General features: G+C 49.7%; 1 protein-coding gene across 1 annotated transcript in view; it reads left to right on the top strand.

The window, feature by feature from the left end:
* LOC137421058 (protein kinase C and casein kinase substrate in neurons protein 2) overlaps window positions 1-22,731 on the top strand; it is a 48,949-nt gene that overhangs the window by 9,501 nt on the left and 16,717 nt on the right. The window contains exons 2-4 of the mRNA XM_068106738.2: window positions 10,037-10,119; window positions 10,224-10,380; window positions 19,734-19,969. Of these exons, the coding sequence (XP_067962839.2) occupies window positions 10,060-10,119; window positions 10,224-10,380; window positions 19,734-19,969 (453 nt within the window). The 5' untranslated portion in view covers window positions 10,037-10,059. The remainder of the gene's footprint in view (window positions 1-10,036; window positions 10,120-10,223; window positions 10,381-19,733; window positions 19,970-22,731) is intronic.

Raw genomic sequence — 22,731 nt, 5'->3', positions numbered from 1 at the left:
TCCAAGTCGGCCGGGTGGTGGGTCCAAGTCGGCCGGGTGGTGGGTCCAAGTCGGCCGGGTGGTGGGTCCAAGTCGGCCGGGTGGTGGGTCCAAGTCGGCCGGGTGGTGGGTCCAAGTCGGCCGGGTGGTGGGTCCAAGTCGGCCGGGTGGTGGGTCCAAGTCGGCCGGGTGGTGGGTCCAAGTCGGCCGGGTGGTGGGTCCAAGTCGGCCGGGTGGTGGGTCCAAGTCGGCCGGGTGGTGGGTCCAAGTCGGCCGGGTGGTGGGTCCAAGTCGGCCGGGTGGTGGGTCCAAGTCGGCCGGGTGGTGGGTCCAAGTCGGCCGGGTGGTGGGTCCAAGTCGGCCGGGTGGTGGGTCCAAGTCGGCCGGGTGGTGGGTCCAAGTCGGCCGGGTGGTGGGTCCAAGTCGGCCGGGTGGTGGGTCCAAGTCGGCCGGGTGGTGGGTCCAAGTCGGCCGGGTGGTGGGTCCAAGTCGGCCGGGTGGTGGGTCCAAGTCGGCCGGGTGGTGGGTCCAAGTCGGCCGGGTGGTGGGTCCAAGTCGGCCGGGTGGTGGGTCCAAGTCGGCCGGGTGGTGGGTCCAAGTCGGCCGGGTGGTGGGTCCAAGTCGGCCGGGTGGTGGGTCCAAGTCGGCCGGGTGGTGGGTCCAAGTCGGCCGGGTGGTGGGTCCAAGTCGGCCGGGTGGTGGGTCCAAGTCGGCCGGGTGGTGGGTCCAAGTCGGCCGGGTGGTGGGTCCAAGTCGGCCGGGTGGTGGGTCCAAGTCGGCCGGGTGGTGGGTCCAAGTCGGCCGGGTGGTGGGTCCAAGTCGGCCGGGTGGTGGGTCCAAGTCGGCCGGGTGGTGGGTCCAAGTCGGCCGGGTGGTGGGTCCAAGTCGGCCGGGTGGTGGGTCCAAGTCGGCCGGGTGGTGGGTCCAAGTCGGCCGGGTGGTGGGTCCAAGTCGGCCGGGTGGTGGGTCCAAGTCGGCCGGGTGGTGGGTCCAAGTCGGCCGGGTGGTGGGTCCAAGTCGGCCGGGTGGTGGGTCCAAGTCGGCCGGGTGGTGGGTCCAAGTCGGCCGGGTGGTGGGTCCAAGTCGGCCGGGTGGTGGGTCCAAGTCGGCCGGGTGGTGGGTCCAAGCCGGCCGGGTGGTGGGTCCAAGCCGGCCGGGTGGTGGGTCCAAGCCGGCCGGGTGGTGGGTCCTAATTCTGAGCGGTATAAACTGGCATGAGGATACACTTATTTTACTTTTTGGCAGAATCCCTCATGTACAAATAACTCTTAGGTTAGTCCAGTTTGTATGTCTGCGGCGACCCTGTACCTGTGGGCAACTCGTGCATGCGGTGTACAGCATTATTTGATGTTGTTAAAGCTGCAATGCCATGACTTGTGAAGGCAGTCTTGTTGTTTGAGCAAGCTGTACAGGTGTTCTTGTAAGGTGGAATGCTGAAGGTTGAGTGGAATGTTGCTCGAGGATTTTTTTTAGAATGGCCTTCCTTTCGGTTGTGTACACCTGTGCAGAAACACCATCGGCATGCTAATGGAGGGATCGAAGTGTAAATCACGAACAGGGCTTTGGTGCGGGGTCCTTTTCCACCGAGAGAGTGTGCGCGCGTGTGTGTGTGTGTGTGTGTGTGTGTGTCGTCTGTTTGTGTGTGTGTGTGTGTGTGTCGTCTGTTTGTGTGTGTGTGTGTGTCGTCTGTTTGTGTGTGTGTGTGTGTGTCGTCTGTTTGTGTGTGTGTGTGTGTGTGTCGTCTGTTTGTGTGTGTGTGTGTGTGTCGTCTGTTTGTGTGTGTGTGTGTGTGTGTCCTCTGTTTGTGTGTGTGTCGTGTGTGTGTGTGTGTCGTCTGTTTGTGTGTGTCGTCTGTTTGTGTGTGTGTGTCGTCCGTTTGTGTGTGTGTCGTCCGTTTGTGTGTGTGTCGTCCGTTTGTGTGTGTGTCGTCCGTTTGTGTGTGTGTCGTCCGTTTGTGTGTGTGTCGTCCGTTTGTGTGTGTGTCGTCCGTTTGTGTGTGTGTCGTCCGTTTGTGTGTGTGTCGTCCGTTTGTGTGTGTGTCGTCCGTTTGTGTGTGTGTCGTCCGTTTGTGTGTGTGTCGTCCGTTTGTGTGTGTCGTCCGTTTGTGTGTGTCGTCCGTTTGTGTGTGTGTGTGTGTGTGTGTGTCGTCCGTGTGTGTGTGTGTGTGTGTGTGTGTGTGTGTGTGTGTGTGTGTGTGTGTGTGTGTGTGTGTGTGTGTGTGTGTGTGTGTGTGTGTGTGTGTGTGTGTGTGATGAAGATGTACAGTAATATGGACTTGAGAAATATATCTTGTCCTGTTGACTGAGTGTGCCATTTGAGTGTAAGGTCCGATTTGGGATCACCCTCCGTGTCCAAAGAATGGTTGATGCACATCTGACTCTCAAGGTCTATGGAACTCGAGTGTCCCATAATACACCTTATCTATTATTAATACACCGAATGGACAGGCAATGCATGGCAGGGGACACCGTGCAAGAAGGCAGAGGAGGCCTTCCCGCTTGGAGTTCCAATTTGTGTTATGAGAGATGTCTCACGTGACCAAGTCCCGTCGGATGTTTAAATTCTATTTTCTGTTCATTGCACCTGTCCGTTTGTGTGGAACCACATGTGGCCCGTGGTCCCGTTCCACCAATATGCGCCCGTGGTCCCGTTCCACCATGATGCGCCCGTGGTCCCGTTCCACCAAGATGCGCCCGTGGTCCCGTTCCACCAAGATGCTCCCGTGGTCCCGTTCCACCAAGATGCGTCCGTGGTCCCGTTCCACCAAGATGCGCCCGTGGTCCCGTTCCACCAAGATGCGCCCGTGGTCCCGTTCCACCAAGATGCGCCCGTGGTCCCGTTCCACCAAGATGCGCCCGTGGTCCCGTTCCACCAAGATGCGCCCGTGGTCCCGTTCCACCAAGATGCGCCCGTGGTCCCGTTCCACCAAGATGCGCCCGTGGTCCCGTTCCACCAAGATGCGCCCGTGGTCCCGTTCCACCAAGATGCGCCCGTGGTCCCGTTCCACCAAGATGCGCCCGTGGTCCCGTTCCACCAAGATGCGCCCGTGGTCCCGTTCCACCAAGATGCGCCCGTGGTCCCGTTCCACCAAGATGCGCCCGTGGTCCCGTTCCACCAAGATGCGCCCGTGGTCCCGTTCCACCAAGATGCGCCCGTGGTCCCGTTCCACCAAGTTGCGTGCGTATGATCATTGCCACTGTTTGTCTCCATGGAGCTGCAGAGCATGAACGTTTTGTGTGTTATTGGCAGATAGATCATTGGCGGACAGTTGACCTTGATCAAAAGTACACACGGGGGCGCGATATTGCACTCCTGGGACCCAGAGGGTTAGAAACGTTTTGCTTTGTTCTCCAGACGAGACGTTTCGTGTATGTAGAGGGAGCCTGGTGTAACGGAGATCCCTCATCCCCCTCATCGCTCCGTGAACTCTGTGCCAGATTCTCCCTGTGAAGCGATTCACACTTCAGCGGATTCTTTAGCTTCGAAGCTTCAAATGCCATGTTTGGAAATAGTCTCAGATGATTCAGACTCATCGAAGAATCCTGTGGAAAAGCTGAATCACACATCATGAGACATTTGATAAACTTCACATGAAATAAATATATTCATTTGGGCATTAATGTTGCATTAGTATCATCGTGAGGTGATTTTGGAAAGATGTTTGCGTGAAATACTTGAAAAAAAAGGGGGAAAAAAGAAGGAAAACGTTGATTTTTGAATTGCCTGTTATTTCCAGGACCTTCCACAATTGCTTGTGTACTTTACCCACGAGCGACTTCATGCAGATCTTAAACTACTTTCATAACATTTCCATTTCGACATTGGCTCATTGCACGCCCCCCTTGCCTGGGTCCTCCCAACCCCTCCCTTGCTTTGGTGCCACATCCCCTCCTCCCTTGCCTGCACCCCCCCCCCCCATGCACCCCTCCATCGCTTTGGTCCCACATCTCCTCCTCCCTTGCCTGTGCCCCCCCCCCCCATGCACCCCTCCATCGCTTTGGTCCCACATCTCCTCCTCCCTTGCCTGCACCCCACTTCCCCATGCACCCACGCATCATCCACCGTTTGCCCTTCACGTGACTCGTGGTGGTCCCTCTCGGCTCTCCCCCCGTTGGTATTTTTGTGCACATAAGATTGTTCACGGTTCTGTTTAAATATTATTTAAATATGTATAACCTTTCCCCTTCAGTGTTTTACTCAGTGGTATTTTACAACACGCTGTTTTTCTTCCTATTTAAAAGGCTTTTCTCAATTTCCTCTCCAACTCATTCCACCTCAAAAAAAAGAAATTCAATATCTTATACGTCTCCCTCACTACATGGTCTAAATTCACATTCATTCCATCCCTCCTCCATCATTCTGAACCGGATTGCTAACTTGAAAATCACAACAAACCCAATTTGTTTTCAATGTTCGTCTTTCATTAATCATCCACTTTCTAAACTCCCCTCTTGCCCCTCCCATCCAAATCCCTCCCCTTGCACCTACACTCATAAACTCCCCCCTTGCCCTTCCCCTCCTAAACTCCCCCCTCACTCCTCCCCTTCAAAACTCCCCCCCAACCCCTCCCATTCAAATCTCCCCCCATACCATTCTTCTCCAATTCTCCCTCCTCCCCCCTCCTCTTCAAAGCTGCCTCCTCCCCACTTCATCTCCCTTCTATCTCATACCTCCACCCCCCCCAACCTTCTTCTTTCCTCTGCCCCCCCTCAAACAGCCCCTCTCTGTGCCTCATCCCTTCACCTTCAAACCTTTCATCCTCCTCATCCTTCCCTTTCTTGGAACTCTTCTGCAATCGCTGACACACTAACAACTGCTCTCCCTACCTCCCCCTCTCATCCTTCATCTTACCCTACTCGTCCCCTCCCCTGTCCTGTACCCGATGCTCCCCCTCTCTCTTCATTAACGGTATGGACCTCAAACATCCGGGGCCTTCGCTCAAACCTGACTGATCTCTCCATACAGGTTGCTTCTGACAATCCAGACTTGATCTGCTTAACAGAGACTTTCCTCCTTCAAGATGTCTCTGATTCCTTAATATCTCTTCCTGGTTACTCCCTCCTCCGGTATGATAGACCTGAGCCTCGGCCTGGTGGTGGGGTGGCTATCTTTATCAAAAACTCTCTTCCTCACTCTCCTTGCACTGCCCTCTCTCCTCCTCACCCCCAGGAGTACCTCTGGCTACGGCTTCCTCTCCGCTCCCACCTTTTGTTCATATGTGTTCTGTACCGTCCCCCAAACAGTGATGACTCCATCTACATTTCACTGTCTGACAACATGGACCAACTTCTATCCACTCATCCCAACTCTCTCTTCCTCATATGTGGTGACTTCAATTGTCATCATGCCACCTGGTTGGGTGTGGGTTCCTCTCTCACCAGTCATGGCACCTCAGCAAAGGACTTCTGTGACTCACTGGGATTGACACAATCTGTCAATTTCCCGACCCGGATCTCAGCCAATGGAGTATCTTCTCTTCTAGACTTGGTTATGACTAACTTCCCTGCTAATGTCTGCTGCTCTTCTTCTGCTCCAATCGGTTCTTCTGATCATGTGCTTGTCAAAGTGGACATCTCTCTGGCCATTCTCAGAGAGCCTCCTCAGCGTCGACGAGTCTGGCATTTCACTCAGGCCGACTGGGACGGTCTTCAAGCAGCCATCAATCGTCTGGATTGGTCTCCCATCTCCACTGCCTCTGACATCAATTTTTATTTTATTTTATTTTATTTTTTTGTATACAAGATCGAGGCTCGTGAAAGAGCGAACATTAATCACACAGAAAGACAAACCGACACATAAAACATATAACATCGGGAGCGGTAGACAAGATGGGGAGAGAGGGGGAAGGACACAAACACAACATTTGAGAGCAGGGACCGAGAGACATGGAGACATCGAGAGATCTGAGAGGGCGAGGGCTTTGGGGGGGGGGGGGGGGGGCGTGGGAAGGGGGCGGTGGGAGAGGTATAAAACATATGGACTGCCAGGACTTCCAGGAAAGAAGTTGGAATTTCAAACAAGGTGGATCTGGGGTGAATTAGCGGGGGTAGAAAAGATCAAGGTTTTGGATGGGGGAAGATAAGAGATGGTGGTGAACAGCTGTTTTAAAGACCTGGAGGGAGGAGTGGGATTGAAGGGAGTGAGGGAGTTTGTTCCAGAGGCGGGAGAAAAGAGGAATGAAAGAGTGAAGGTGAGCAGAGAGCCGAGATTTCGGCAGTTTAACCATCAGAGGGTGGCTGGCAGATCTTGTGCGACCTGTAGGAATATTTGGGGGACAGAGCACAGAGAGAGCTGGGGGTGCAAGGCCGGAGAGGAGTCATATGTGTTCTGTCATATTCTTCCTGGGAGTCATATTCATATTCATAGAGGAGTCATATTCTTCCTGGGAATTCTTCCAAAGCAAACTGATCTCTCTCATGCACAGATTTATCCCTTCTCGCTTTCAGTTGTCTTACCCTTCCTCCCGTCCATGGTACACTGAATCTTGTGGTGAGGCAGTTGCCCTGAAACAACTTGCCTTTGCCTCTTGGAAGGCTAATCCAACTGAAGGAAATCTCAGTTCCTTCCACCAAGCTCGGAACAAGTGTGTGTCTACCCTCAGGAGTGCCAGGAAGCACTATCTCTCCTCACTCAAGAATGAACTCTCAAACCTGTCTCCTTCCTCCAAATCCTGGTGGCGTCTGGTCAAATCCGTTTCTGGTGTTTGTTCCCCCTCCATCCCCTCCCTTACCTCAAATGGCCACACAGTTGACATCGCATGTGACAAAGCCGAATGCCTCAACTCTGTGTTTGCCTCAAAATCCTTAGTCCCAAACCCATCTCTCTCTGTTCCCACCTTTCCCAGTCGAACCAAACTGCTCCTGGACTCTGTGACCTTCTCTCCTGACAAGGTGGAGGAGTTTTTGTCAAACCTCGACTCTGATTCTGCAACTGGACCAGATGGCATCAGCCCACGGGTCCTAAAATCCTGCTCTGCCGCTCTATCTCACCCTCTCTCTGTTCTTTTCACCCTATCCTTTGCTCAAGGTCATCTGCCAGCATCCTGGAAATCAGCAAACATTACCGCTTTACACAAAAAAGGTGCAAAAACAGATCCTTGCAACTACAGACCAATCAGCCTGCTCCCAATTATCAGCAAAGTCATGGAATCCATCATTGCTTCGGATATGAAATCTTTCCTCTTCTCCAATGGCTTGATCTCTGATCATCAATTTGGTTTCAGACCAGGTCACTCTACTCTGGACATGCTGCTTCTGCTGTCTCAACAATGGATGGAGGTCCTCAATGCCAAACAGGAAATCAGAGCTGTCTCCCTTGACATATCACGTGCCTTCGATACGGTCTGGCACCCAGCTCTGCTCACCAAACTCTCCTCCTATGGTATCCATGGAAATCTCCATGCATGGCTTGCGGACTTCCTCTCTGGTCGTAGTCAACGTGTGGCCCTGAATGGATTTCTCTCATCTCCCCTTCCCGTTCAGGCTGGAGTTCCCCAAGGCAGTGTGCTGGGCCCTGTGCTTTTTCTGGTCTTTATCAATGATCTCTCCGACTCTCTGGAAAATCCTCTGTATCTCTTTGCTGATGACTCCACTCTCTGCCGCTCCATTCCTCTTCCCTCAGATCGGCAGTCTGCAGCCTCCTCACTCTCTGAAGACCTGGACAAAATCACAGACTCGTCAAACATGTGGAACATGTCTTTCAATCCTGACAAATCTCACACTCTTACTATGTCTCTCCGAAAAGATCGACTGGACAACCCTCCCATCTACTTTCTCAACAATCCTCTCCAAGAAGTTCTGTCGCTCAAGCTTTTGGGTCTCACCATCTGCCATGATCTTTCTTGGGAAAACCACATTTCCAAGCTGGCCTCCAAAGCCAGCCGCCGACTGGGCATCCTCCGTCGTGCGAAGTCCTTCCTAGGCACACCTGAGCTCCTCACCACATACAAGGCTTTCATCCGCAGCTCAATGGAATACTGTTCTCCCCTATGGGCTGGTGCTCCTGCCTCACACCTGGCTCGGCTTCACGCTGTTGAATCCAAAGCTTTCAGAATCATTGGAATCTCCCGCGATGAAGCTATCTCTGAGGGCCTTTCACTCGCTCACCGCAGGCAGGTAGGTGCTCTTTCTGTCTTCTACCGACTCCTCTCCGGCCTTGCTCCCCCAGCTCTCTCTGTGCTCTGTCCCCCAAATATTCCTACAGGTCGCACAAGATCTGCCAGCCACCCTCTGATGGTTAAACTGCCGAAATCTCGGCTCTCTGCTCACCTTCACTCTTTCATTCCTCTTTTCTCCCGCCTCTGGAACAAACTCCCACACTCACTTCAATCACACTCCTCCCTCCAGGTCTTCAAAACAGCTGTTCACCACCATCTCTTATCTTCCCCCATCCAAAACCTTGATCTTTTTTACCCCCACTAATTCACCCCAGATCCACCTTGTTTGAAATTCCAACTTCTTTCCTGGAAGTCTTGGCAGTGTCCATATGTTTTATACCTCTCCCACCCCCCCCCCCCCCCCCTTCCCATGCCTCCCCCCAAAGCCCTCTCCCTCCCACAGTTCTCTCGATGTCTCCATGTCTCTCGGTCCCTGCTCTCAAATGTTGTGTTTGTGTCCTTCCCCCTCTCTCCCCATCTTGTCTACCGCTCCCGATGTTATTTGTTTTGTGTGTCTGTTTGTCTTTCTGTGTGATTAATGTTCGCTCTTTCACGAGCCTCGATCTTGTATACAAAAAAACAAACAAAAAAAAAAAAACCCCCCTCCATCGCTTTGGTTCCACATCTCCTCCTCCCTTGCCTGCGCCCCCCCATGCACGCCTCCATCGCTTTGGTCCCACACCTCCTCCTCCCTTGCCTGCACCCCACTTCCCCATGCACCCCTCCATCGCTTTGGTCCCACATCTTCTCCTCCCTTGCCTGCACCCCACTTCCCCATGCACGCCTCTATCGCTTTGGTCCCACATCTCCTCCTCCCTTGCCTGCGCCCCCCACATGCACCCCTCCATCGGTTTAGTCCCACATCTCCTCCTCCCTTGCGTGCGCCGCCCCCCCATCGGTTTAGTCCCACATCTCCTCCTCCCTTGCCTGCGCCCCCCCCATGCACACCTCCATCGCTTTGGTCCCACATCTCCTCCTCCCTTGCCTGCACCCCACTTCCCCATGCACCCCTCCATCGCTTTGGTCCCACATCTCCTCCTCCCTTGCCTGCACCCCACTTCCCCATGCACGCCTCCATCGCTTTGGTCCCACATCTCCTCCTCCCTTGCCTGCGCCCCCCACATGCACTCCTCCATCGCTTTGGTCCCACATCTCCTCCTCCCTTGCCTGCACCCCACTTCCCCATGCACCCCTCCATCGCTTTGGTCCCACATCTCCTCCTCCCTTGCCTGCACCCCACTTCCCCATGCACGCCTCCATCGCTTTGGTCCCACATCTCCTCCTCCCTTGCCTGCGCCCCCCACATGCACTCCTCCATCGGTTTGGTCCCACATCTCCTCCCTTGCCTGCGCTCCCCACATGCACCCATCCATCGGTTTAGTCCCATATCTCCTCCTCCCTTGCCTGCGGCCCCATACACCCTTTCTCCTTGCCTGCTCCCCCAACCCCCCTCCCCATTGCCTGGGTCCTTCAAATTGTAAAAGCTTTTCTTGCTAAACAGTTGTGAAGGGTGATAAAGTATATGAACACCATGTTTCTGTACTTTTGTTATCCGTTTGATGAGGCAAGTTGTAACGAGGTGGCGTTGTACTTTGCTTGCTGTCCTGCTTTGTGTGAACACGTGACATGAGAGTGCAGCATCTCCGCTGGGTCATTACCTTGGGTCGTACATTAGTAATACAAGGCGTCTCGAAGCTCTGTCGGCCTTGTCGGTATTGGAAAGCTTTCTAAAGAGGCCCAAAGTTTCTACAAGTCCATGTTTCACTTGTTGGTGTATGTGACTGAGGTTGTAATGTGACTGAGGGGTCCCTACCATGATGGTGTTACTCTCGGTTGGGGCATTTTGTGGAGTTCGTTCTTTATGAAATTGCCAATAATAAAGAAATGTTATTTGACATGCAGGTGCAACCAGGAACATCGGAGTGATGTCGGGCACGTACGACGACGCTGTGGGTTTGGAAGCGACGAGTGACAGCTTCTGGGAGGTGAGGGGTCACCTTTTGACCTGGGAGGTGAGGGGTGTATGGATGAATGCTTCTAATGGTTAATCTGCCTTTCGGGCCGCAACTAAACTGCCTTGCAACACCAGGTGGGCAATTACAAGCGGACGGTGCGGAGGATCGACGATGGATTCCGGCTTTGCAACGAGATGATGTCCTGCATCCACGAGCGCTCAAAGATCGAGAAGGCCTATGCACAGCAGCTTACCGAATGGACCAAGAAATGGAAGGTGCTTATTGATAAAGGTAATGATGCCTCGTGTATTGGTCCATGGTGACCAGTCATCAAAAGTGGTTGACGTATTTTTGTCGTTATTTCCTTCCTGAACCCTCCGTGCTCGAGGGATCAGTTGCGCCATGCTCTGCCACCTATGGGGGTTGCCCTCTGTTGCACAAGGCCGTTGGTGTCCTCTCGGGGATGTTTCGATAACGTTGTGCCTTCTCTGTCCTTTCATCGTTAACTAGGCATGCCGACCAGTCGCTCCGCTCATGGGTCAACCAAAAGGCAGAATTATGTCCTTCACAAACCTATTGCATCTTTATCTGTGAATCTTAGAGGATGTAAAATGATGTGGAACACAAAAAGAATAATGGTTTATTCCCTTCACTCCCACCGAACATGCGTGGCCAAGTGTTTTTGAACAGTTTTTTTTTTTTTTTGTATACGAGATCGAGGCTCGTGTAAGAGCTAACATTAATCAAAAAAAAACGGACACATAAGACAAAACAAAGGAAGTGGGAGACAAGATGGGGAGAGGGGGCAAAGCACACAAGTACATTTGAGAGCAGGGACATCGGGAGATCTGTGGAATGGGAAGGGGAGGAGGGGTGGGAGAGGTTAAAAAAAACATGGACACCGAGGACTTCCAGGAAAGAAGTCGGAATTTCAAAAAAGTGGATCTGGGGTGAATTAGCGGGGATAGAAAAGATCAAGGTTTTGGATGGGGGAAGATAAGAGATGGTGGTGAACAGCTGTTTCAAAGACCTGGAGGGAGGAGTGTGATTGAAGGGAGTGTGGGAGTTTGTTCCAGAGGCAGGAGAAAAGGGGAATGAAATGAAGGAGTGAAGGTGAGCAGAGAGCCGAGATTTTGGCAGTTTCACCAGGAGAGGGTCGCTGGCAGATCCTGTGTTTCTTCATGTATTTCACGAAACATGACGAACAATGTCGTTCCTCTCAGGCACAACACTCAATGAGTGTTCAGGGTTGTGTTGCGTTATCGTTTTAACTAAAAACGGACGTAAAAATACACATTTGTATCAGATGGAATGAGAGGTATGTGCAGTATAAGAACAGTATCCGAGTTCATTGCATCTATTACATGGGCCTCTGTGATGTCTTTGTAGACGTGTGCTGAAAGTTATGATGTTTTTAAGCATGAACCTTTAAAACCGAGCTCCTCCCTCATTTTTGATCCAATCGAGGGGAAAACTTCACAAATCTGTTCAGCATGTCGGTCTACTAAAATGTCCTTTTGGAATTTGCGATCAGGCACGTGGTTTGGCAGATATCGTTACTTAAACGAAAATATTTTAAAAAATGGATATCTCTTGAATCGCGAGTACCTCAGACCGTAAGTCGGTAATTATATAATTCACACAGTGCAATACGTGCAGGCTGCTCCACGGAGCGACCTTACCGGCTTATCAACGAGGCGAGGCATGACACACGTGTCTCAGCATACCTCAGATCAAGTTTGAAAACGAGCATCAACCGTGCATAAATTTGCATATTCGATCATCTTTGACAAAGTTATGGCACTTTGAACTTTGGTAGGGGACGTGTATTGCAGCGCAATACTCAGAATGCTCGTTTAAATGGTAAATCATTCAGCAATAAACGTCCAAACAACCAACCAACGACTCAAGGCGCCAAAAGTGTTCCGGTGTCGAAATCGGCGGTCCGTTTAAGTTCTTTCTTTGTGCACGAAGTTGAGCACTCAAGGCAACACCATGTCAAACGTCGAGAATATGAGTGTGCTCGGTGTGTTCTGTAAACATGCAGCTTGCTCAGTGTGTTCTGTACATGCAGCTTACTCAGTGTGTTCTGTACATGCAGCTTACTCAGTGTGTTCTGTAAACATGCAGCTTGCTCAGTGTGTTCTGTACATGCAGCTTACTCAGTGTGTTCTGTAAACATGCAGCTTGCTCAGTGTGTTCTGTACATGCAGCTTGCTCAGTGTGTTCTGTACATGCAGCTTACTCAGTGTGTTCTGTAAACATGCAGCTTGCTCAGTGTGTTCTGTAAACATGCAGCTTGCTCAGTGTGTTCTGTACATGCAGCTTACTCAGTGTGTTCTGTAAACATGCAGCTTGCTCAGTGTGTTCTGTACATGCAGCTTACTCAGTGTGTTCTGTACATGCAGCTTACTCTGTGTTCTGTAACCATGCAGCTTGCTCAGTGTGTTCTGTTACCATGCAGCGTGCTCGGTGTGTTCTGTAACCATGCAGCGTGCTCGGTGTGTTCTGTAACCATGCAGCTTGCTCGGTGTGTTCTGCAGCCATGCAGCTTGCTCGGTGTGTTCTGTAACCATGCAGCGTGCTCGGTGTGTTCTGTAACCATGCAGCTTGCTCAGTGTGTTCTGCAGCCATGCAGCTTGCTCGGTGTGTTCTGTAACCATGCAGCTTGCTCGGTGTGTTCTGTAACCATGCAGCTTGCTCGGTGTGTTCTGTAACCATGCAGCTTGCTCGGTGTGTTCTGTTACCACGCAGCGTGGTCGGTGTGTTCTGTAACCATGTAGCTTGCTCAGTGTGTTCTGTAACCATGCAGCTTGCTCGGTGTGTTCTGTAACCATGCAGCTTGCTCGGTGTGTTCTGTAACCATGCAGCTTGCTCGGTGTGTTCTGTAACCATGCAGCTTGCTCGGTGTGTTCTGTAACCATGCAGCTTGCTCGGTGTGTTCTGTAACCATGCAGCTTGCTCAGTGTGTTCTGTAACCATGCAGCTTGCTCAGTGTGTTCTGTAACCATGCAGCTTGCTCAGTGTGTTCTGCAACCATGCAGCGTGGTCTGTGTGTTCTGTAACCATGCAGCGTGGTCGGTGTGTTCTGTAACCATGCAGCGTGGTCGGTGTGTTCTGTAACCATGCAGCGTGGTCGGTGTGTTCTGTAACCATGCAGCGTGGTCGGTGTGTTCTGTTACCACGCAGCGTGGCCGGTGTGTTCTGTAACCATGCAGCTTGCTCAGTGTGTTCTGTAACAATGCAGCTTGCTCAGTGTGTTCTGCAACCATGCAGCGTGGTTGGTGTGTTCTGTAACCATGCAGCGTGGTCGGTGTGTTCTGTAACCATGCAGCGTAGTCGGTGTGTTCTGTTAGCGAGCAGATTTCCATAGCTTGCCAAGCCAGACGTTCGGTATCGACCGCTTTGCATTTCAATTTCGTCCAGGTAAAATGAGGTTTGACTTTAAACAAATTCAACAGAATTATGAATAAAGATTACGACCGAACACACGACTATTCCGTTTGTTCCCATGTGGATTGTTATTGTGTGCTACATGGTTCTCAAACAAAGGCGCTAATTACATTAATTATATTATCATGATATCGTGATACTCCACCCACAAGCTCCCCCAAAGTGACCTGATTGGTGGGTTTCTGAGCCTGGACACCATGGTGTGCCTTTGAGCCTGGGCATTGACTGACAAATTATCCCTTATCAGTAGAGGACCGATCTTTCCTTTCCCCAACGCATGACGTACTAATCCGAAATAAGAGAAAGGGACTAAGATAATGCTCTGCTATGAAATGACTATTCTAAGGGACCTGTATGGTGATTGCCATTACTTTTTAGTGGTTTCTCAAAACTGCAACAATACACACAATTGCATGCATTACACATGCATGCATGCATGCATGCATGCACACATACATACATACATACATACATACATGCATACATACATTGCTTGCAGAAAGTATTCACACCTGTTGACTTTTTTCGCATTTTGTTGTGTTGCAGTCTGAATTTAAAATGGATGAAATTGAGATTTTGTTTGTTTGTTCTTTATATATTACACATAATACTCCACCATGTCACAGTACTTATTTTTTTAATAGAAATTTTTACAAAGGAATAAAAAATTTCATGCAGAAATTATCTAATTTAAATAAGTATTCAACCCCTGAGTCAATACTTTGTAGAAGCGCCCTTAGCAGCGATTACAGCTTCGAGTCTTTTTGGGTGCGTCTATCAGACTTGCACATTTGGATTGGGGAAGTTTCTCCCATTTTTGCAGATTGCAGATTTGCTCAAGCTCTGTCAAGTTGGATGGGGAGCTTCGGTGAACAGCAGTCTTCAAGCGTTTCCACAGATTCTCTATGGGATTCAAGTCTGGGCTTTGGCTGGGCCACTCAAGGACTTCCACGTTCTTGTGCTGAAGCCATTCCAGTGTGGCTTTGGCTGTATTCTTGGGTCATTGTCCTGTTGAACGTAAATCTTCGCTGCAGTCTACCGACTTTTGCGCCCAGTCTCTTCACCTGAAGAGCACCCCCATAGCATGATGCTACCACCTCCATGCTTCATCATAGGGATTGTATTAGATGGGTGATGAGCTGTGCTCAGTTCCGCCAGAACTGAGAGTTCAATTTTCGTGTCGTCAGACCACAGAATATTTTACCTCTTCATGCTCTGAGCCTTTCCCGTGCCTTTTGGCAAACTCCAGGCATGCTGTCATGTGCCTTTTTCTCAGGAGTGGCTTCCATATTCCACTCTCCCATAAAGTCTTGATTTGTGAAGTGCTGCAGAGACTGTTGTCCTTCCAGGAGGTTCTCCCATCTCAGCCAATGAACTCTAGTCCTGGCAGAGTAGTTATTGGGTTCTTGGTCACCTGCCTGTCCAAGGCCCTTCTTGCCCGGTTGCTCAGTTTGGTCGGACGGCCAGCTCTCGGAAGAGTCTGGGTAGTTCCATTTTCTTTGTTTCATAATAATGGAGCTCACTGTGCTCTTGGGAACTTTCAACACTAGAAATTGTTTTATACCCTTCCCCAGATCTAGGCCTCCTCTATGCACTGCAGGTCTGGGACTGTGGATTAGTAACACGGATGATTAACCTGAACCATATTAACTATTTTCACATGAACGCTGAAGTTTACGACTGTTCAACATTCCTGTGAATTGAGAAGAGTGCGACATTATCTGTGTTAATGCAGCATTCAGCCTTTATTAGCAAATCTGTTGATTTGAACAACGATCTACATTTAGACCTGGTATTGTGAAGAGATTAATTAACCAGACTTGGTGGTGACGGTCCACTCTGATGGGATGTCTGCTGTTCGAACCTTGACCGAGGCATACCGCAGATTTTAAAAAATTGGCCGCGGGTCCTGAAGCTCACCTGGATCAGGAGCAACAGTCATTCAAACCCTCTCAGACCCTGATATTTTTTTAATGCCGTGAACAAACTCTGGTACATCATGGGCGATGATGGTTGTGATCAAGTTTCATCAAAATCGTGTGTGTCGTTTCGGAGAAGAGAGCAAATATCTATTTTGGGGAGGGGGGTCAAAAACACCCCCGTAGACACCCTCAATGAGGACAGATTTTGTTGCGGTCAATACACCATCGTTGGGCATCGGATATGAAGGTTGTCGTCAGGTTTCGCCAACATTGTGTTTGGTTCAAGCGATAATGACTGAAGTATTTGCAGACTCACTCACTGATTTACCTACGGACACAGCTCGATCGCATAAGCTCACCGGACTAAAGTCCAGTTGAGCTGAAAATGGTATGTGCTGCTTCCTAGTTTTCTCTGCATTCAAAAGGGTGGAGCACGGGCAAAGAACCATAGGTAATCGTATTGAGAGGGGACGGGGCAGGGAAGGAGGAGCGGGGGAGGGCTAGGGGAGCGGGGGAGGGCTAGGGGAGCGGGGGAGGGCTAGGGGAACGGACGTGGAGGTGCTATTTCTCCTCATTTCCCCCGCTGATTGCAGGGAATGGAAATCAACAAAACAATATGGCATCGCTGGTACCCCGAGTTCCCCAGGAAGTTGCCACTTCCTGAAAGGCGCCAGCTGTGTTTCCCTAAAGTCGTCGTTGGTTGCCGGGTGCGTTTCCTGGTCTTAGCTCCTCCATTGGCCTTACACATTGTGAAAAGATAGTGCATTTTGATTGGTCCTTCCTGCAATTATGTGCATTTTATCTCAAGATCGGACTCGCAGTACTGATAACTGAAATAGGTCTATCCTCACATACACTACGACGACTATTGCATGCCAACTAAAAGTAAAGTATTACATGAGGACTCCTTTTTGTAAAAATGAATAAACAAGAAATATGTCGTGCATAGCACAATACTTACGAAATCCCTAAAATAGGTTGTTGGCCGATGTTGACCTCAAAATAGTTGGTGGTTGAATTCAGTGACCATATATGCAAATCCTCTTCAAAATTTTTAGGTAATTGGATGAAAATTGAGGATTTTAGAAATTTGACAAAGTTGGCGACCTTTGGCCTATGTTGACCTATTGACCTTTTGACCCCAAAAAACAATAGGCTTCTTGCTTATGACAAACTCTACCATTTGGTGAAGTTTCGTGAAGATCGGTTTAAAATTGTGACCTGTAGGTGACTGACATACAGGCAGACACAGGCACACACAGACACACAGACAGACACAGATCCAGACACAGGCACAGGCCCAGGCCCAGACACAGACCCAGACACAGACACAGACACAGATACAGACACACATAGACACAGACACACAAATAGAGACAGACACACATAGACACACACACAAAGAGACACAGACAGACACAGACACACACAAACAGATACAGACACAGACACACACACAGACACACACACAGACACACACACAGACACACACACAGACACACACACAGACACACACACAGACACACACACAGACACACACAGACACACACACAGACACACACACAGACACACACACACAGACAGACACACAGACACACACACACACACACAGACAGACACACACACAGACACACACACAGACAGACACACAGACACACACACAGACACACACACAGACACACACACAGACACACACACAGACACACACACAGACACACACACAGACACACACACAGACACACACACAGACACACACACAGACACACACACAGACACACACACAGACACACACAGACACACACACAGACACACACACAGACACACACACAGACACACACACAGACACACACACAGACACACACACAGACACACACACAGACACACACACAGACACACACACAGACACACACACAGACACACACACACAGACACACACACACAGACACACACAGACACAGACACACACAGACACACACACACACAGACACACACACACACAGACACACACACACACAGACACACACACACACAGACACACACACACACAGACACACACACAGACACACACACAGACACACACACAGACACAGACACACACACAGACACACACACAGACACACACACAGACACACACACAGACACACACACAGACACACACACAGACACACACACAGACACACACACAGACACACACACAGACACACACACAGACACACACACAGACACACACACAGACACACACACAGACACACACACAGACACACACACAGACACACACACAGACACACACACAGACACACACACAGACACACACACAGACACACAGACACACACACAGACACACACACAGACACACACACAGACACACACACAGACACACACACAGACACACACACAGACACAGACACAGACACAGACACAGACACACACACACACAGACACAGACACACACACAGACACAGACACACACACAGACACAGACACACACACAGACACACACACAGACACAGACACACACACAGACACAGACACAGACACAGACACACACACAGACACAGACACACACACAGACACACACACAGACACAGACACACACACAGACACAGACACACACACAGACACAGACACACACACAGACACAGACACACACACAGACACACACACAGACACACACACAGACACAGACACACACACAGACACACACACAGACACACACACAGACACACACACAGACAGACAGACAGACACACACAGACAGACAGACAGACACACACAGACAGACAGACAGACAGACAGACACACACAGACAGACAGACAGACACACACAGACAGACAGACAGACACACACAGACAGACAGACAGACACACACAGACAGACAGACAGACACACACAGACAGACAGACAGACAGACAGACACACACAGACACACACACAGACACACACACACAGACACAGACACACACACACACAGACACACACACACACAGACACACACACACACAGACACACACACACACAGACACACACACACACAGACACACACACACACAGACACACACACACACAGACACAGACACACACACAGACACACACACAGACACACACACAGACACACACACAGACACACACACAGACACACACACAGACACACACACACAGACACACACACAGACACACACACAGACACACACACAGACACACACACAGACACACACACAGACACACACACAGACACACACACAGACACACACACAGACACACACACAGACACACACACAGACACACACACAGACACACACACAGACACACACACAGACACACACACAGACACACACACAGACACACACACAGACACAGACACACACACACAGACACAGACACACACAGACACAGACACACACACAGACACAGACACACACAGACACAGACACACACACAGACACACACACAGACACAGACACACACACAGACACACACACAGACACACACACAGACACACACACAGACACACACACAGACACACACACAGACACAGACACACACAGACAGACAGACAGACACAGACAGACAGACAGACACACACAGACAGACAGACAGACAGACAGACACACACAGACAGACAGACAGACACACACAGACAGACAGACAGACACACACACAGAGACAGACAGACACACACAGACAGACAGACACACACAGACAGACAGACACACACAGACACACACAGACAGACAGACACACACAGACAGACAGACACACACAGACACACACACAGACACACACACAGACACAGACACACACACAGACACAGACACAGACACACACACACACAGACACACACACACAGACACACAGACACACACACACAGACACACAGACAGACAGACACACAGACAGACACACAGACACAGACAGAATAATGCACAAGACCAACCAATACACTTTTAAAATCTTCGATTTTCCCAGTAACAAAAAACGTGGTAATTGTGTATAATAACCGCCATAGTTTCTGAGCTCTGGAAAAAGCTGGAGTGATGAACGAAAGGGGAGGGGAGGTCGTGACTAGTTGGGGCTTCGCAATAAACCCTGTCTGGAGGGATGCGAGAAACAAACAATGAGAAAAGTGGTTATCAATGTCTGCTTAGCTTTCCAGGTTTTCCTTCCTGGAACAGTCTCGGTTATCCTAATCAATGGAATGTCAATGCAAAATAAACAGAACCAAAGTCGATGTTCCACCATTTCTCCCCCACCCTCGTGCCTTCCAACAGGCCCCCAATACGGCACCGTGGAGCGGGCCTGGCACGCCGTGATGACCGAGGCGGACAAGGTGAGCGACCTGCATCACGAGGTGAGAAACCTTCTCGTGAACGAAGACCTGGAGAAGATAAAGAACTGGCAGAAGGATTCGTACCACAAGCAAATGATCGGGGGATTCAAAGAGACCAAGGAAGCGGACGATGGTTTCCGAAAGGCGCAGAAACCCTGGGCCAAGAAGTTGAAGGAGGTAAATGATAATATGAGCTCATGTCCAAGTCTTTAAGCTCTTTAACTTTCTGAAGTTGATTCTCCTCTTTTTATTCCTCTTGCAAAAGGACCTTTAGCCCAGGTCGCCATCATTATTCTGGACACATGCATGTTTACGTGAAATTGTCCGCGAAAACCTCGGGTCTGCCCACATCCTTGCTTTTAATAGCCCCAACAATCTGTCGTTTCCCGGTCGCCTGGCCTTTTGTTTGTTCCACTGTCCCATTGATTTTACCACCGAGAAGAAAATAAACCCACAGAGCACAAATTAAATGACAGATGAACAAATGTGACACTCCTCCTCCGTGTTTGAAAAATGGGCCAGAGAGCAAGAACAAAACAATCGTGAGGAAGTCAGGTGATGGGCGTGGATAACTCCGCACAGCGCGACGGATGAAGGTGAGGATGGATGGCGCATGGTTTGGATGGGTGGTGCATTTGGGGTGTTTTAACAGGGTAGAAAAGATCAAGGTTTTGGATGGGGGAAGATAAGAGAGGGTGCTGAACAGCTGTTTTAAAGACCTGGAGGGAGGAGTGGGATTGAAGAGAGTGAGGGAGTTTGTTCCAGAGGTGGGAGAAAAGAGGACTGAAGGTGAGCAGAGAGTCTTGATTTTGGCTATTTCACCAGAAAGGGTTGCTGGCAGATCTTGTGAATTTAAATTGAATTGTGAAAAATTGACTTGCAATAATTTATTGTGAAATGGATTATTATATCCGGTACTTTCGTTTTGGTAACCAATCTGCTGTGCCCCGAGTTTGAAGGAAACCAGTGTAACTATCACGTCGTACGATTATTTCAATACGTCACTCCCTCTGCTGGACATGACCATTATTTAGACGTTTCACCTGTGTTGATTCATGCAAAATTAATCGAGGCTATTTAATCCTCGAGATAGAATGCTGCATGTCGAGATGAGATCATGGTTTGGTCATGAGACCATGATTTGGTCATGAGACCATGGTTTGGTCATGAGACCATGGTTTGGTCATGAGACCACGGTTTGGTCATGAGACCATGGTTTGGTCATGAGACCATGGTTTGGTCATGAGACCATGGTTTGGTCATGAGACCATGGTTTGATCATACCATGGTTTGGTCATGATACCATGGTTTGGTCATGAGACCATGGTTTGATAATGAGACCATGGTTTGGTCATGATACTGTTACGACTGTTACGTGCTCCTCCCCAAACCCCCTGGTCACGGTGTACCTCCGAGCCCCGAGAGGGGGAAAGATGTGTTATTCTGTGTCAAAGATCAATGGTGAAACCACACCAATTGTTACCAACAAACAAATATTGTATTAAGGTCACACACGAATAACAACACCAAAAAACAATAGTAATCAATTGTACAACCAATATATATTTCCTATGATGGTACCATCAGGTTCGTACAATATAACTCTGTGCTCCAAGTGAGCGAAAAGAAGAACATTCCCCAATGTCTCTTCCCGCATCAAGCCAAAGTCGTATTCCGGCATCAAGCCAAAGTCGTATTCCGGCATCAAGCCAAAGTCGTATTCCGGCATCAAGCCAAAGTCGTATTTCGGCATCAAGCCAAAGTCGTATTCCGGCATCAAGCCAAAGTCGTATTTCGGCATCAAGTCAAAGTCGATCCATTCCAGTGATCGTCCGTACGATGTCGTATCGAGACCAGAATCCCGTTGGGTTGACAGTTACACTGCCAAAGATGGGCGGAGGTGTCCTCGAGAAGCGACGGGGAAATCACGCCTTTAGGTATGGACGTTTGACGGCTCTCAATCGGCGAACCGCAGATTTCCCACTCCAAAAGCCACGTTACACACACACCAGATTAACGTCTGAATGCGGTGAAAATGGTGGAAGCAAGATGAAAAACCTTGAGCGAAGCGCAAAGCGCGCAAGGCAAAATGGCCGACGGCCCGTTCTCGAGGCGTAACGGCACTACGATGATTCTCCTCGGAATCGACTGCAAAACCTGACACGCAAGTTGATCTGTCACAGCGATAACAACTGTCGCAGGAATCCCTTTCCTGGGAAACCCAAAGTTCACTCGTGACTCTTGTTCGTCAACGTTCGCTCCAGACCTCGAAACAGGTAGGCTTCTTCTCCGACTCACTCGCTCCGCCTTCTCTTCCTCCTCTTCCTCTTCGTCATCGTTCGGTTCCGGTTTCATTTAAAACATTAACTTTTTTACCTTTTGAAAATAGTAATATCTATTTCCCTTAAACGACAACAATAATAGTACATGGAATCAAAAATGTTTACAGTGGATGAAAACCATAACAACGGAAGTGATGAATCCGTAACAATACCATGGTTTGATCATGAGACCATGGTTTGATCATGAGACCATGGTTTGATCATGATACAATGGTTTGGTCATGATACCATGGTTTGATCATGAGACCATACTTTGGTCATGAGACCATGGTTTGATTCTTTAGACCATGGTTTGATCATGATACAATGGTTTGGTCATGAGACCATAGTTTGGTCATGAGACCATGGTTTGATCATGATACCATTGTTTGATCATGAGACCATAGTTTTGTCATGAGACCATAGTTTTGTCATGAGACCATGGTTTGATCATGAGACCATGGTTTGGTCATGATACCATTGTTTGGTCATGAGACCATGGTTTGATCATGAGACCATGGTTTGATCATGAGACCATGGTTTGATCATGATACAATGGTTTGGTCGTGAGACCATGGTTTGGTCGTGAGACCATGGTTTGGTCGTGAGACCATGGTT

This window comes from Myxine glutinosa, chromosome 1 (assembly GCF_964187855.1).
Source record: "Myxine glutinosa chromosome 1, kmMyxGlut1.1, whole genome shotgun sequence".
In the NCBI taxonomy this organism is placed as follows: Eukaryota; Metazoa; Chordata; class Myxini; order Myxiniformes; family Myxinidae; genus Myxine; species Myxine glutinosa.
This window is presented reverse-complemented; position numbering and strand designations above follow the sequence as displayed.